This window comes from Protopterus annectens, chromosome 11.part0, assembly GCF_019279795.1.
Source record: "Protopterus annectens isolate FY-2018-M chromosome 11.part0, PAN1.0, whole genome shotgun sequence".
Classification (NCBI taxonomy): Eukaryota; Metazoa; Chordata; order Ceratodontiformes; family Protopteridae; genus Protopterus; species Protopterus annectens.
The window spans coordinates 180,931,928-180,944,929 of record NC_056745.1 but is presented as its reverse complement, the minus strand read 5'-3'; the positions used below and the strand labels follow the sequence as shown (position 1 = coordinate 180,944,929).

General features: G+C 43.1%; 1 protein-coding gene across 2 annotated transcripts in view; it reads left to right on the top strand.

Moving 5' to 3' along the window:
• Window positions 1-13,002, top strand: part of PWP1 (PWP1 homolog, endonuclein) — a 630,765-nt gene that overhangs the window by 405,783 nt on the left and 211,980 nt on the right. For both annotated transcript variants that reach the window (XM_044087585.1, XM_044087586.1), the window contains one exon: window positions 1,532-1,653. In XM_044087585.1, coding sequence (XP_043943520.1) covers window positions 1,532-1,653 — 122 coding nt within the window. The remainder of the gene's footprint in view (window positions 1-1,531; window positions 1,654-13,002) is intronic.

The following is a 13,002-nucleotide window of genomic DNA, read 5'->3' as shown; positions in this document are numbered from 1 at the left end:
AGTCAAGGAGCAAACGTGTTGTGGGGGAGGGGGGGACTCATAAGGGTCTTCCTTCTTCCTCCGCTCATTGACCATTAACCCACCCATTTAATCCCTTTTTACTTGAGCTGGTTGTGATTAGGTCATCATCCGGACAACCATTGCAGCAATGTCAAGGCAATTTAATTACCAGCCCTTCTGCATGTGTGCTCATCCCAAGCTACACCGTACACAACACTTGGCAAGGGTATCCTAGCCATGTCCTCCATCACTGTAACACAGTGCCTGCATTGCAGAAGACAGTGCTGCTGTCCCCAACCCCATAATTGCTCATCAGAATTTGGCATATCAGTTCTGTTCTCTGTAGCCAGCTCCTGTAGCATTTATGTTGTAGCTAGAGCTTTATCCCTCTGCTCTACAGAGTTAGCGCATCATTGTAAGGGCAAAGGTATATGAAATTTTATAGCTGTGTTTTTCCCCCATCTGAGCAAATCAATAAACTCACCTTTTTCAGAAGTGCTATTAGCTTTTTTATCCAAGATATGTAGCTTGACCTAGCAAGTTTGCATATTGGTTTGTCACTTTTCTATTAATGAAGTCCGACTACACCGCTTGGGAACCATTACTAATTTTTGTAAGACTAGTTGTGAATGTATATCTTTTGGTAGTTAGAGATATGAATTCCTGCAGGTAGAGGCTCATACAGGATTTTCTAACAAATCAGTGCAGTATGTATGTTAAGGCATTGGGCTTTGGACCTTGAGATTAATCTTCAGAGTCCGTTCACTCTATGAACCTTTGCAAGTCATATAACTTCCTGTACTAACAGGTCATCCCTGAAAAAGGGATCTCTGGGCTTAGTGCAGAACCACTACCGTTCTTGTGCTGTTTCATTAATGTTGATGCAACCACTCTTTCACTGCGAGACAGAATGACACTTGTGAAGTTTATCAAAGTTGTACCAATGCTACATAATGCCTTTTAAGTATTTAATTTATAATAAAACTGCCAGTGGTGTCTCATGTAAGAGTCCCATCTGCCCTCAACTCTGACCTTTCCTTTTAGTAAAAGCTATTGATGTAAAAGAACATAGTTGAGGTTAAGGATACTGACAAGAGATGCTGCTGTAGTTGCAAATTGAGAAGCGTTACCTTCATATATGTTAGGGCTCTCTTAGGTTATATTAGATTTGCTACTGCCTTCATCAGCCAGTGGTTTCCTTTGAAGCAAGTCCCATTTATATTGCGATTGACTGTAGAGATGGAGTGCAGGACAGAAAAAGAAATTCAGTTTTCTGGCAGGTTTCCCTTAACTGCAGCTTTTGTGGGTGGATCTTTATTTTGCATTTGTTTATAGGGTTAGTAGTGACTGTATGCTTTGTCCTATATCCCTATTCCCAATCCATTTATAGGAGGTGCTGTTTTTGTAATTGTTAGCTGCATATAGAATGGTATGTTGAGATGCATAGTACAAACACAGGTCTTATTGCACTGCTGGAGGGCTGTATGTGCATAAAATCATTTAATCTCAATGCTTTTCTCTTCATATATAGGTCTAGAACTGAGCAGCCAAGTCAAAGGGTGTTTAGTGACGGCATCAGAAGATAAATTTGTAAAGATCTGGGACATCTTGGGGAACAAGCCCAGTTTGATTCACTCCAGAGACATGAAGATGGTAAGATGAATAAATCTCCGATTTATTTTTTAGGCAAGTTGTATATTCATCCTGTGGGAATCTCCCAGAACATGTGTTATAAGCCTCTAGTATATTGTTACCTGAGTACTGCTGAGATAGTTTAATCAGCAAAGCAATTTGTCAGTGAACACACTGTGAGTGTGCCATCATTTTTTGTAGATATTTACTAACATTTTTTAAGGCTGCATTTTTGTGCTGTAACCTTCCTTGGGTCCATAACATTTCTGATTTTCAGTTTTGCTGTTATACGTGTTTCTTATCACTTGCTAAATTTGCAGGCAGACCTTTCTGCATGCAGTAAGTAGGTACATTTTGAGTTTGTTTGCATAACTGAAGAGCTGGAGTAATTGGGGAAGTGAACAAAATGCTCAATCAGTGATTTGCTGATAAAAGTTCAGGGGTCAGATTCACTATTTGTTATCAATGCTTGTATATCTTGTAGCAGATCTTAGATTTCAGCATGGTGGATGCTGCTTACCAGCTTCTAATTTTCCAACAATCTTCATCCTGACATTAGTTCTAACATCATTTCACTCCTGTTACTGCATAAAAGGCACCATGCAGTTTGTCAAGGAGCCTTCTGCAGTGCATGAAATCTTGTTATATTCTGTGCATTTTCAAATAGCTTTTAAAATTCCAAGTCTGTGTGCTTATAGCGTCACAGTCCCTTTTGTCAGCATTCCTGCACCTTTGTTAAGGAGCAACTACCTGCAGCAGTTTCCATTTCATTCCAGCCACTCATATAGTTTGGATCTCGTCCTAGCATTCTTCATTTGCAGATGTTCATTGTGCATACAGCTGCAGTCATAACAGATGGGTTCTCCTGCCATCAGGCGGGTCTTCGGTCGGCCGAATTCCAAAGTCTAGGTCTGGCGTTGGTTGTCGTCGCTTCTTCCCTGACGTCAGTGCGAGAGGGGTATAAAAGAACCAGCCAACGCCATTTTCTTCAGTCTTTCTTGCCGCGCGGTGCCCGAAGCAGAAGCAGTTCGCAAGTGCCGGTCAGCCAGCTCCTGAGATTATGAAAAATTTGGAAAACCGAAGTCTTCTTAAAAGCTAAGTACCCCGTTGGGGAAACTTTTCTTGCCTCAGACCGATATCAGACAAAGTTAATAATTGTATTTCTTGTGGGAAGCAAATACCACATAAGGATTTCCATTCCCTTTGTATACCTTGTTTAGGCCCAGACCATGACATCTCGGTCTGTCACTGTTGTGCTACATTCAACAAACGCACTATTAAGCGTCGGGCGGAGTTCGCCCGGCATTTTTTTGGGAAAGCATTTAACTATACCATGTCATCGGATACTCCGACACCGGTTGTGTCTAAAAAACGCAAAGACAAGGATCGACACTCGAGGTCCGCGGCCTCTACCGACACCACGCCAAAGCCGACTACACGTGGTCCGGTTCTCAGTGAGGCGCCTACGCAGCCCCTGACTACCGACGACACATCTTTGGCGGTGTCTCCTGTACCCGAGGTCGCAGACTCCTCGGCCCACACCCCGACTACAGATACCGAAGCCACTCTTGGCGTTGAAACACAGAATGTGGACAGGTCCACCTCCACTGAAGGTGTCTTCAGACCTTCCTCTTCTTTCTCCATCAAGGCTTTCACCAAGTCTAAAGCAACCATGCACCCTAAGAGACCAGTTACACAGGGCCCATCTCCAGGCCCCATGCCTAAGAGACAGATGCTTAAAATGGCTGAGGATTTAATTACTCTAATCGGAGGTTCTCCGCTACCTCCGGACAAAAGGCCCAGAGTGGAGGAAGATTCCCCCTCCTCTGATCAGGGATCCATTATTTCAGAACATTCTGATGATCAGGGACAGGCTTACTCCCCTTTTGAAGACTCTGATGCAGAGGAGTGTATTCCTTCTGTATCCCCCCCCCCCGAGGATTTCTCATTTGGGGAAACTTTGCATACCTTAAGGGAACACTTCCACTGGGAAGGCCAGGATTATTTAGATTCCAAGAAAAGGCTCAGGGAATTTCTTTTGTTACCCCAGCACAGGCCTCTGGCTATACCTCCTGTCTTGGACATCCTAGATGATGTTTACTCGGAGGCCTGCCTTAACCCGGACTCTCTACCTCCAGCTCCAGTTAAGCCTGACAGGTACTACAGGGTTCCTGACTCACACCAATTTCTTTACAAAAGCCATGCTGCTGACCTAGAAACCATCTCACAGGGACCCAAGGGAGTTAAGGCTTCCATTGCCAAAAATCCATTGCCTTTCGAGAGAGATTCCCGATCCTTAGAAAGGTGGGGAAAAAAGGTATATACCTCGGCTACCTTAACCATGAGGGCCTTGTCAGTTTCATATGCTAAAATACCAACAGTTTCTGTTATCTCAATTGAAAAGTAAAATGTCACAACCTGAACAACCAGACTTGAAGGAGTTGCAGGATTTGATGCATAGTGCAGAACAAGTGGGTAAACATACCTTACAATGTGGTTTTGATGCTCTAGAGGCCTCATGTAGAGCTGCTGTTACAGGCTCAGTCATACGCAGGCATGCTTGGCTCAAGGAACAAACCTTGCCTGATCATGTCAAAGCTAAATTACTAGACGCCCCCCTTCAAAAGGATGTACTATTTGGGGCAAATGCTGAGGAAGTATTATGAAAAATGGAGGAAAAAGCTAAATCAATGCAAACTGTGAAAGAATTTCTGCAGGTTCAACCCCCACGTTTTAGTAGAAATTGGCCTTCCAAAAACTGGTCCTTTCCTGCCATGGACAGACCCCAAAGAGGCAGTTACAGGTGCCTGAGGGGCAGAGGACAACCACAAGGATCGTACAGAGGCAGACAATGGCAAGCTCCTACACAAAGAGGTGGTGAAGACAACTCACAATCTTTCAGAAAGCAAACCCAATGACTTTCCCCTTTGCAGGCCAACCAGGTCAGAAATGGCAGCCTCCTTAGGAGGAAAGCTGGCACTATTCTCAAAAAATCGGCATGTTGTCACAAAGGACAAATGGATCCTGGACATTATAAACAGAGGCTACAAATTCCACTTTCATACCCTTCCAAAAATGAGAGGCATGCCAAAACTGCCACACAATCAAAGGGCAGAGGCACAAAAGCAAATTTCAGATCTTATAAACATGAAAGCTATTCAAGAGGTACCTACACACGAACAAGGTCAAGGTTTTTATTCCAGGCTATTTCTGGTGCCAAGGAAGGGAAAAGCTTGGAGACCTATTTTGGATCTTTCCATCCTAAACACATTCCTACTTGTACCAAAATTCAAGATGCTCACTCTACAGCAACCTCTTCTCATGCTGGGCAAGGAGTCTTGGCTGGTAACATTGGACCTCAAGGAGGCATACCTGCATGTCCCAATCAGACAAAATTGCAGAAGATACCTCAGATTTCTTGCAGGTTCAACCCATTATCAATTCTCTGCATTGCCCTTTGGCTTATCTACTGTGCCCAGAGTATTCACGAAATGCCTGGCATCAGTAATTGCCTACTGCAGACTTCAAGGGATACAAATATACCCTTATTTGGACGATTGCCTGATCCAAGCGGACAGCAAGCACATTCTTCTGAAACATCTGGCTTATGTAATAATGTTATTAAACTCTCTGGGATACACAGTCAACAAAGAGAAATCAAGGCTAATACCCTCTCGAAATATAATTTTCCTGGGTACCAATTTGGACGCAAACACCCAGATGGCCTACCTCGCGTCAGAGAAGCAGGGGCAACTAATTCAATATTTCAGAACACTGGCAAATTGCACCAGGCTGACTGCAAGGAAAATCCTGCAGGCTCTGGGATTCATGGCATCTTGTATCTTGCTAATCCCATGTGCAAAGCTGCAAATGAGAAAACTACAACGGTACCTAAAAAACATATGGTCTCAACACAGCCACAGTTTGGAAACAATAATACCACGACTTCCATGTCTGCAAAAGGAATTTCTGTGGTGGGCTCAAGCATGTCAAGCAAACACAGGTCTTCCATTCAGCAAGCCTCAAGCAAATCAAGTCATCACAACAGACGCCTCGGACTACACCTGGGGGGCGCACATGACAGACCGGTGCGTTCAGGGCAAATGGTCCCAAAAAGAAAAGCACCTTCACGTCAATCAAAAAGAAATGCTAGCAGTAATAAATGCTATTATAGCTTTCAAGGACCTGCTACAACCAGGTCAACTATTGATAAGAACGGACAACACCACAGTTATGTGGTACATAAACAAGCAGGGAGGAACACATTCCTATCCCCTATGCAGACTGGCCATATCACTTTGGAACATGGCCATGGACTTGCAAATGGAACTACAAGCACAGTACTTGCCAGGCAAGGAAAACATGCTGGCAGACAACCTAAGCAGGAATATGACAGATCCACATGAATGGATGTTGCATCCAAAAGTTTTTACAGAAATAATTCAAGAATGGGGAAGGCCAGACATAGATCTCTTTGCCTACCACAAAAATCATCAATTGACAAAATTCTGCTCGAGGACCTTCCACCCAAAGGCCTGGAGAGTGGATGCTCTCTCTTTCAGCTGGACATCAATGACAGTTTATGCCTTCCCGCCTCTTCCTCTGCTGCCCAAATTCCTATTGAAGACCAGAGCAGACAGACTAAAGATGATCCTCATTGCTCCGGACTGGCCAAGGCAACACTGGTACCCACTCCTGAGGAGCCTGACTCATTCCCCTTCATGGACCCTGCCTCTAATGCCTCTTCTTCTGACTCAGCACAGCTTCAAAACTCTTCACAGTCAGCTAAAAACACAATCTAGCCGCATGGAAGATTCCTTAGCATCACAGCAGGCCCTGCTCTCCAAGGAGGTGCAGGATGTCATTTTGGAGGCCAGAAGGCCATCAACTAGAAAAGCTTACTCCGCAAAATGGAAACGTTTTTATGTCTGGAATGAGAAAAAGGACCAGAACCCTGGAAAACTGAATTTACCTCAAATACTACAATATTTGGCTGAACTGCTAAACAATGGACTTTCGTTTTCCTCCATCAAAATCCATGCCACTGCCATTTCTGCAGAATACAACACTGATCCTCCTTTATTCTCTCACCCTCTTTTAAGACAGTTCCTCAGAGGGGCTAAGAATTTAAGACCTCCAAGGAAACAACCAATACCTGCTTGGGATCTAAATTTCATTCTGGAAAAACTGACTTTGCCTCCTTTTGAGCCAGCTGCTTCATCAGATTTGCAATATTTGTCCTGGAAAACAGCTTTCCTTCTGGCTATCACTTCAGCTCGTAGAGTTTCAGAACTACAGGCCCTCATGGCTGTCCAGCCTTTTATCATCTTTCATCAGGACAGAGTTTCATTACGAACCATCCGTCCTTTATACCTAAAGTGGTATCCAGGGTAGCTTTAAATCAGGCCATACATTTACCTACTTTTTATCCCAATCCTCACAACAAAGGGGAGAGATTACTACATTCCTTGGACATCCACAGGCAACTGCGTTATTATTTGGACAGAACAAAGCCTTTCAGAAAATCAGAACAGCTCTTTGTGGCCTATGCGGTAGGAGCTCCAGGAAGGCCAATTTCCAAGCAGACAATCTCAAAATGGATAGCCCACTGCATATGCTTTTGCTATTCCTTTCATGGCAAAACTGTTCCTACAGGCATTAGAACTCATTCCACCAGGGCCACAGCCACCTCTGCAGCCTTCCTCAGAGGAGTTCCTACCAAGGATTTCTTGGAAGCAGCCACTTGGAGTTCTGTGCATACCTTCTCCAAACACTACAACCTACCATTATACTCCAAATCTAGAGCAGGCTTTGCCACTGCAGTCTTGCAGGGCATTTTGGCTCCTCCTAGTTCCACCTAGTGCCTACCACCCCTTTCTTAGCTTTGGGATTCTACCCATCTGTTATGACTGCAGCTGTATGCACGATGAACATAGTACAGTTTTGTACCTACCATAAATGTAGATGTTCGAGTGCTAATACAGCTGCAGTCCAGGTTTCTCTCCCTCCTTCCCCTATAGGGGTATTCTTTTATGGTGTATTTGCTTGCAACTACTGTTTTTTGATTATATTGCATTGCATTACTTCATAATTTTATGTATTGCCTTCCTTCTGGGGGCACCTGACATCTGGGGCAAGAAAAACTGAAGAAAATGGCGTTGGCTGGTTCTTTTATACCCCTCTCGCACTGATGTCAGGGAAGAAGCGACGACAACCGACGCCGGACCTAGACTTTGGAATTCGGCCGACCGAGGACCCGCCTGATGGCAGGAGAAACCATCTGTTATGACTGCAGCTGTATTAGCACTCGGTAGGTACAAAACTGTACTTTCTCTTCTTCAGTGCCTAAGAAACATAGAACCCCAAATATTTTTGTGGCCTTTAAGTTGTGAATTAAGACTATCGCAGATGGTGCTATGCCTGTGTATGTACAGGGATCACCGCACAACTTTTTTCTACACTGACAACTGTTTACCCCAGTCAACCCAGGCTGGTAGCCTTGAGTTTAGCAACAGTGCTGTTTTCCCTTTGGAAGGGCAAGACAATATGGCTCGTCAGTGTCACAGGCTGAAACTTTGTCGATGCAATGTAAGGGACTAAAGCCTCCAGACCGAGCTACTGTAGTCCATTGTGCCTACTGTGACTTTTACTCCGTGTGTGTCATTGTCCTCTATGGAGAAACAGGGCAGATCATTTTTCCTAAGCACAGCAGAAGTTAATTAACCCTGGTATCCACTCTTGAGAACAAGTTTTAGGTATTGGCTGATGCCTCCTTTTGCTCACAGGAGTTTTTTTTTTTTTTTTTAACTTTCACAAGCATGCAAGGAACAAGCTTTTCAAATCCCAGATGCATGACTGCATATCTGTTTGAGACTTTTCACTGAGGGCCAAGAACACTGTACGTTGAACCACCTTCACCCATATTTGAGCTTTTGGTTTTCCCAGCATCACTGAGGAAGGCTAACCCATAATGCAAAACCCCTGCCAAGAATTAGTTCAGGTGTCTTCAGCAGTGGTGCATAACCCAATGTCTAGCCCTTCATTGTTACTTTGACACTCCCATCTTACCATTGGCGTGATATGTGCTCCATTCCTAGCCACTATACACAGCTGCATTTCTGCTCCTATTCCTGGAGCCCATGAGGGTTGTTCTAATGGAATAGAAGGTCACAAAATGAGTATCTTATTTTCTCTACCTTAGTATCTTCTGCAGTTGCAGAATATGAAGAAATTCAGATTTGCTTTCTAGAACTAGATGGGGGCAAACTCCTCCTCCTCCAGTTCAACTGACTACTGGTCTGAGGATTTCTCCTTGGAAAGTCCCTCAGGATGGCAAAATCTACCAACAAGTGACCGAGTTTACTGTCCTTCAACTAAACCAGCATCTCATTGTGTTGTACAGAGAAAAGAGAAACTGAACAATTTAGAAGTTTCCTTGAAAGATATTTACCTCTACTGCAAACCACCCAGTGTTAATCCCTTAATATCCTGTGTGTTCTTTCACAACCTGTGAGAAGATATTTTGTAGCAGCTATTTTTTTAATCTCAAAACATGTTCTTGAAAGTGGAAGAACAGTTCTCTTGTAAAAAGGAGGGAACAGTTCTGTTTATTGTGCATCCAAATATGCTCCCATGCATGGTACTCTTGAGCATCTAACCATGTTTCACTCTGTTTTGTGACAGGCATCTTTGTGAACCCCCCTCCAGCTTCTGCTAGTGAGCATCCTGACAGCAGCAGAAGTGCACATCTTCCCCAAAGATATGAAAGACAAGCCTCCACTGGAATGGGCTTGCTTTCTGGAAAGGTTATCATAGCTGGAGTACGTTATTTCTGTGCCTCAGTCATTCAGAGGAGAGGTGTAAGGTGTTCAAACAGTGAAGTCTCTAGTTTACCAGTGTCATTTTGATGTTTTTTACCCATCTGACTTTTCTGTGTGACCTTTTCATTTGTTATTTTGGAAATTTTACAGTCACCCCAATGTTATGGACATAAGGCCCTTCTAAAAGCTGTGTGTCTTCAGAAAATGGCAAGACTGTCTGATGAGCCCATAAGAAGGGTGACATGCATATGTCTGCAGTTAGTGGGATACAGCTACCTTATTAAAGACCTATAAAAAAGTCTGTGGGCATTCAGATGCCATGTAGCTGAAACTTTTTATGTCCTTAAGGGGTGAATTTTCTATTTTTCATGAGTCCTCCTAACAGTCTTATTGTATGACGAGTTTGCCCATATCAGAATAGTTTAGTGATACATCAGTTACAATTTAAGCATTTCAAAACTCTTTTTTTTTTGTTCTGGTGTCTATTACTATTCCATATCATATATTTTGGTGAATTCCATTTTGGTAAACTAATTTGGCAGGCTGGTTTTAGGTCTTCTAACATTATGACATGACCCACGTATATCAGTTCTGCAATGCAAATTGTATACTTTTATTCAGCTAGAGGCTGTTTTATCTTTATTGAATAATATAGTTTTGAATTAGTGTTATCTGGTGTGGCCAAAAATTAGTACGTCATCAACTATGTTAACAACATTATTACTCCGTCACTGTCTTAGGTCTCATGAAATTGACATGAGTTATGTAACTCACATTTCAACTTTCAGCTTGAGGTTGTCTTGGTCCATAGTCAGGAAATTGTAGTCCTGTGCCTTTAAGATTATGAAACTTGGCATTGGTGTGGTAGCCAAGCAAAAAAGATATGCTGTGTGTCTGTCCTTTCTGCAGGAATGTGTTGTAGTTGAGAGTGAGCCTGCCTGCACCACATTTTTGTTGTGGCAGTCCACAGTCTCTGAGAAGCTAGTGCCCTGTCAGGTGCCCTAAATTACATCAGTTAGTATTTTGGGAAGAAAGGAGAGCTTTGAATCTTCCCCCTGTGGATCCATTTCATCCCCAAAAACCTTTTACTTAGTATTTTGTGAAGAAAGAAGAGTTTTTAGTCTTTCTGCCCATGAAATCCATTCATTGCAGATTCAGTATTTGTAACCTGGAAGTACTTGCCATTTGTTTCTTGGCTTTGAAAAGTAAATGCCATCTCCAAACCCTCAGCTTATTGAATCGAGAGCTTTGCAAAGCATGACTGTGCAGATGCCTACATGATCATGATCAGTGTCCGTCAGGCCTACAAGATCGCGATCAGTGTCCATCAGGCCTACAAGATCGCGATCAGTGTCCGTCAGGCCTACAAGATCACGATCAGTGTCCTTCAGGCCTACAAGATCACGATCAGTGTCAGTCAGGCCTACAAGATCATGATCAGTGTCAGTCAAGCCTATGACCAGAGGCAATAGCAGCATTTTGCCAGCTTGACTCCAGACATATCTAAAGTCCCGACCAAGAGAATATTGTGCTCTGCCATGATGGCGTTTATGCTCTTTGCTGTTTGTCTTCCACATCCAGATTCTAATTCTAGTCCTCCTCGTAGGATTAAACACTGGAAAAGGTTTTTTTCATCTCAGAGTTTGAACTTGAGGAAAAGACCAGATTTATCTTTCACTTAGCCTAATATAGTGTAGACAGTGCTGGTGTTATAACTGGGCAGCCAATTCAGACATGTACCACCACAGGTTGGCCTGGCTGAAGTTGTCCTTTCTTGAGGAGAAGCCTAAGCGGCCCATCGTGAGTGATCAGTTAATGGGAAGGTTTTATTTAGCCTGCCTTCTCAAGACGTGGAGGATGACCTCTTAAAGAGGAAACTGGTTTTCTCCACTGTCATATCCTATGACCCTACTTCAACTCAAAGAAGCCTTACAAACCCTGGAAGGTAATCAAGAATTACATTGTCTTGCACCTCTCCTGTGCCTGTCAAGTAACCTTTAAAGACAACAGCTCCAGCCAACGGTGTTTCCAGTCCTATCTACTGTCTTGGCTGGCATGTGAAGGACAGGAAGATGTCAGAGTTTCACCAAGTACCTCATGGCTTCTTGATTATCGAATGGACACATTTGTCTTGTGATTTTGTAACTGTTTTTAAACCAGTCTGTTCATCTTCCTGTTGTCTTTGTGGGGTCAGTCTCTGCAGTAGAGAGACAGTCATAGTTTGTAGATCATCACTGCCTTAAGAAGTTGCATTCCTTTGCAGTGGGCTGAGCAAGCTGTTCCCAGGGACATTGCTAAATATATCATACTTATCAACAGGAGATATAAATCAAAATGTGTGACCACTTCTAATGCTTACTTCAAAATGTCATTGGTGCCACCATTTGTTCTATGACCACTTGGCTATCTATTCATACCTTCGGAAGGCATTATTACTTAGATTTTGATCCCAGGATTTGGGACAGCTTTGATTCCCTCGTTCTTCAGAACCTATCCTTCTGAGGCTTTTAGCCTTCTTTTGTCTCTCGCCTCACGATGTTTTTAAATTTCTGCTTTGGAGTTCTTTGCAGTAACGATGTATTTTAAAAGGCCACCAGAGTTGAACATATATTGGGCATGTTTTACCATATCAGTTTTGACATACAAGGAGATTTTGTGCATGTGATATTTATTACCCTAAAAACGGTGCTTCCATCAAGAACTACCATATGGATTTCCCTGTTAGATAAGTGTATTACTTTTTCTTGTGTTTCTCTTTTCAGGTTGTTGTCATTTTAATGCATGGAGGTCAAACTGTGGAGTCCAGGGGTGAATATGTTATTCTTATTCAGCAAATGGGTTATGTTATGTGCTGCCTAGGGAGGTATTTGTGCCCCCAAGTGTGCAGTAACCAGATACATTTCTGAATTCTTTCAAGCTGGAGGTACCAGGATAGAAAATTTCAGTCATTGCCTCTAGAAGATGGTCTTTTTCATTCCACAGCTGGTATGGGGAGTGGGAGGTTGGTGTAACGGTTAAGGTGCTTACCTTAGAAACACAAGTTGCAGGGCTTGATTCTAACATGGGGTAATTGGCTAGGCTTAAAATGGCCCATAAGGGCAGTTAGCCTAGTACTAACCTATGAAAATATGAAACATATTCTTTTGTATTATAAGCACACATATGTATGACATGTTATTGAGTGTGTTTCTGTGTTATTAGGGTAACACTACCACTTTTAGAATTTGACAGGTAGTCTAAACAGTCTATAGCCAAGCAGTATATCATGTAATTTTGGAGCATACTCCATATATGGGAAAATAGTAACTCAATGTTGTTGTCTTTTGGCTTTTCCCGGTTAGGGGTCACCACAGCGGAACTGCGGTCCGCTAATGATTGGCAGTAGATTTTCACGAACGCTGAGGTGCCAGCTCGACGTTCAACCTTCAGCGAAGGCATGCCCATTTCCACATGTCTTTCGAACGCCTATTAAACCGCGGGGAGGACATGCAGACTCCACACAGAAGGCACTCCCCGCACTCCAACCGAGAATCAAATGGGAGAACCTCTT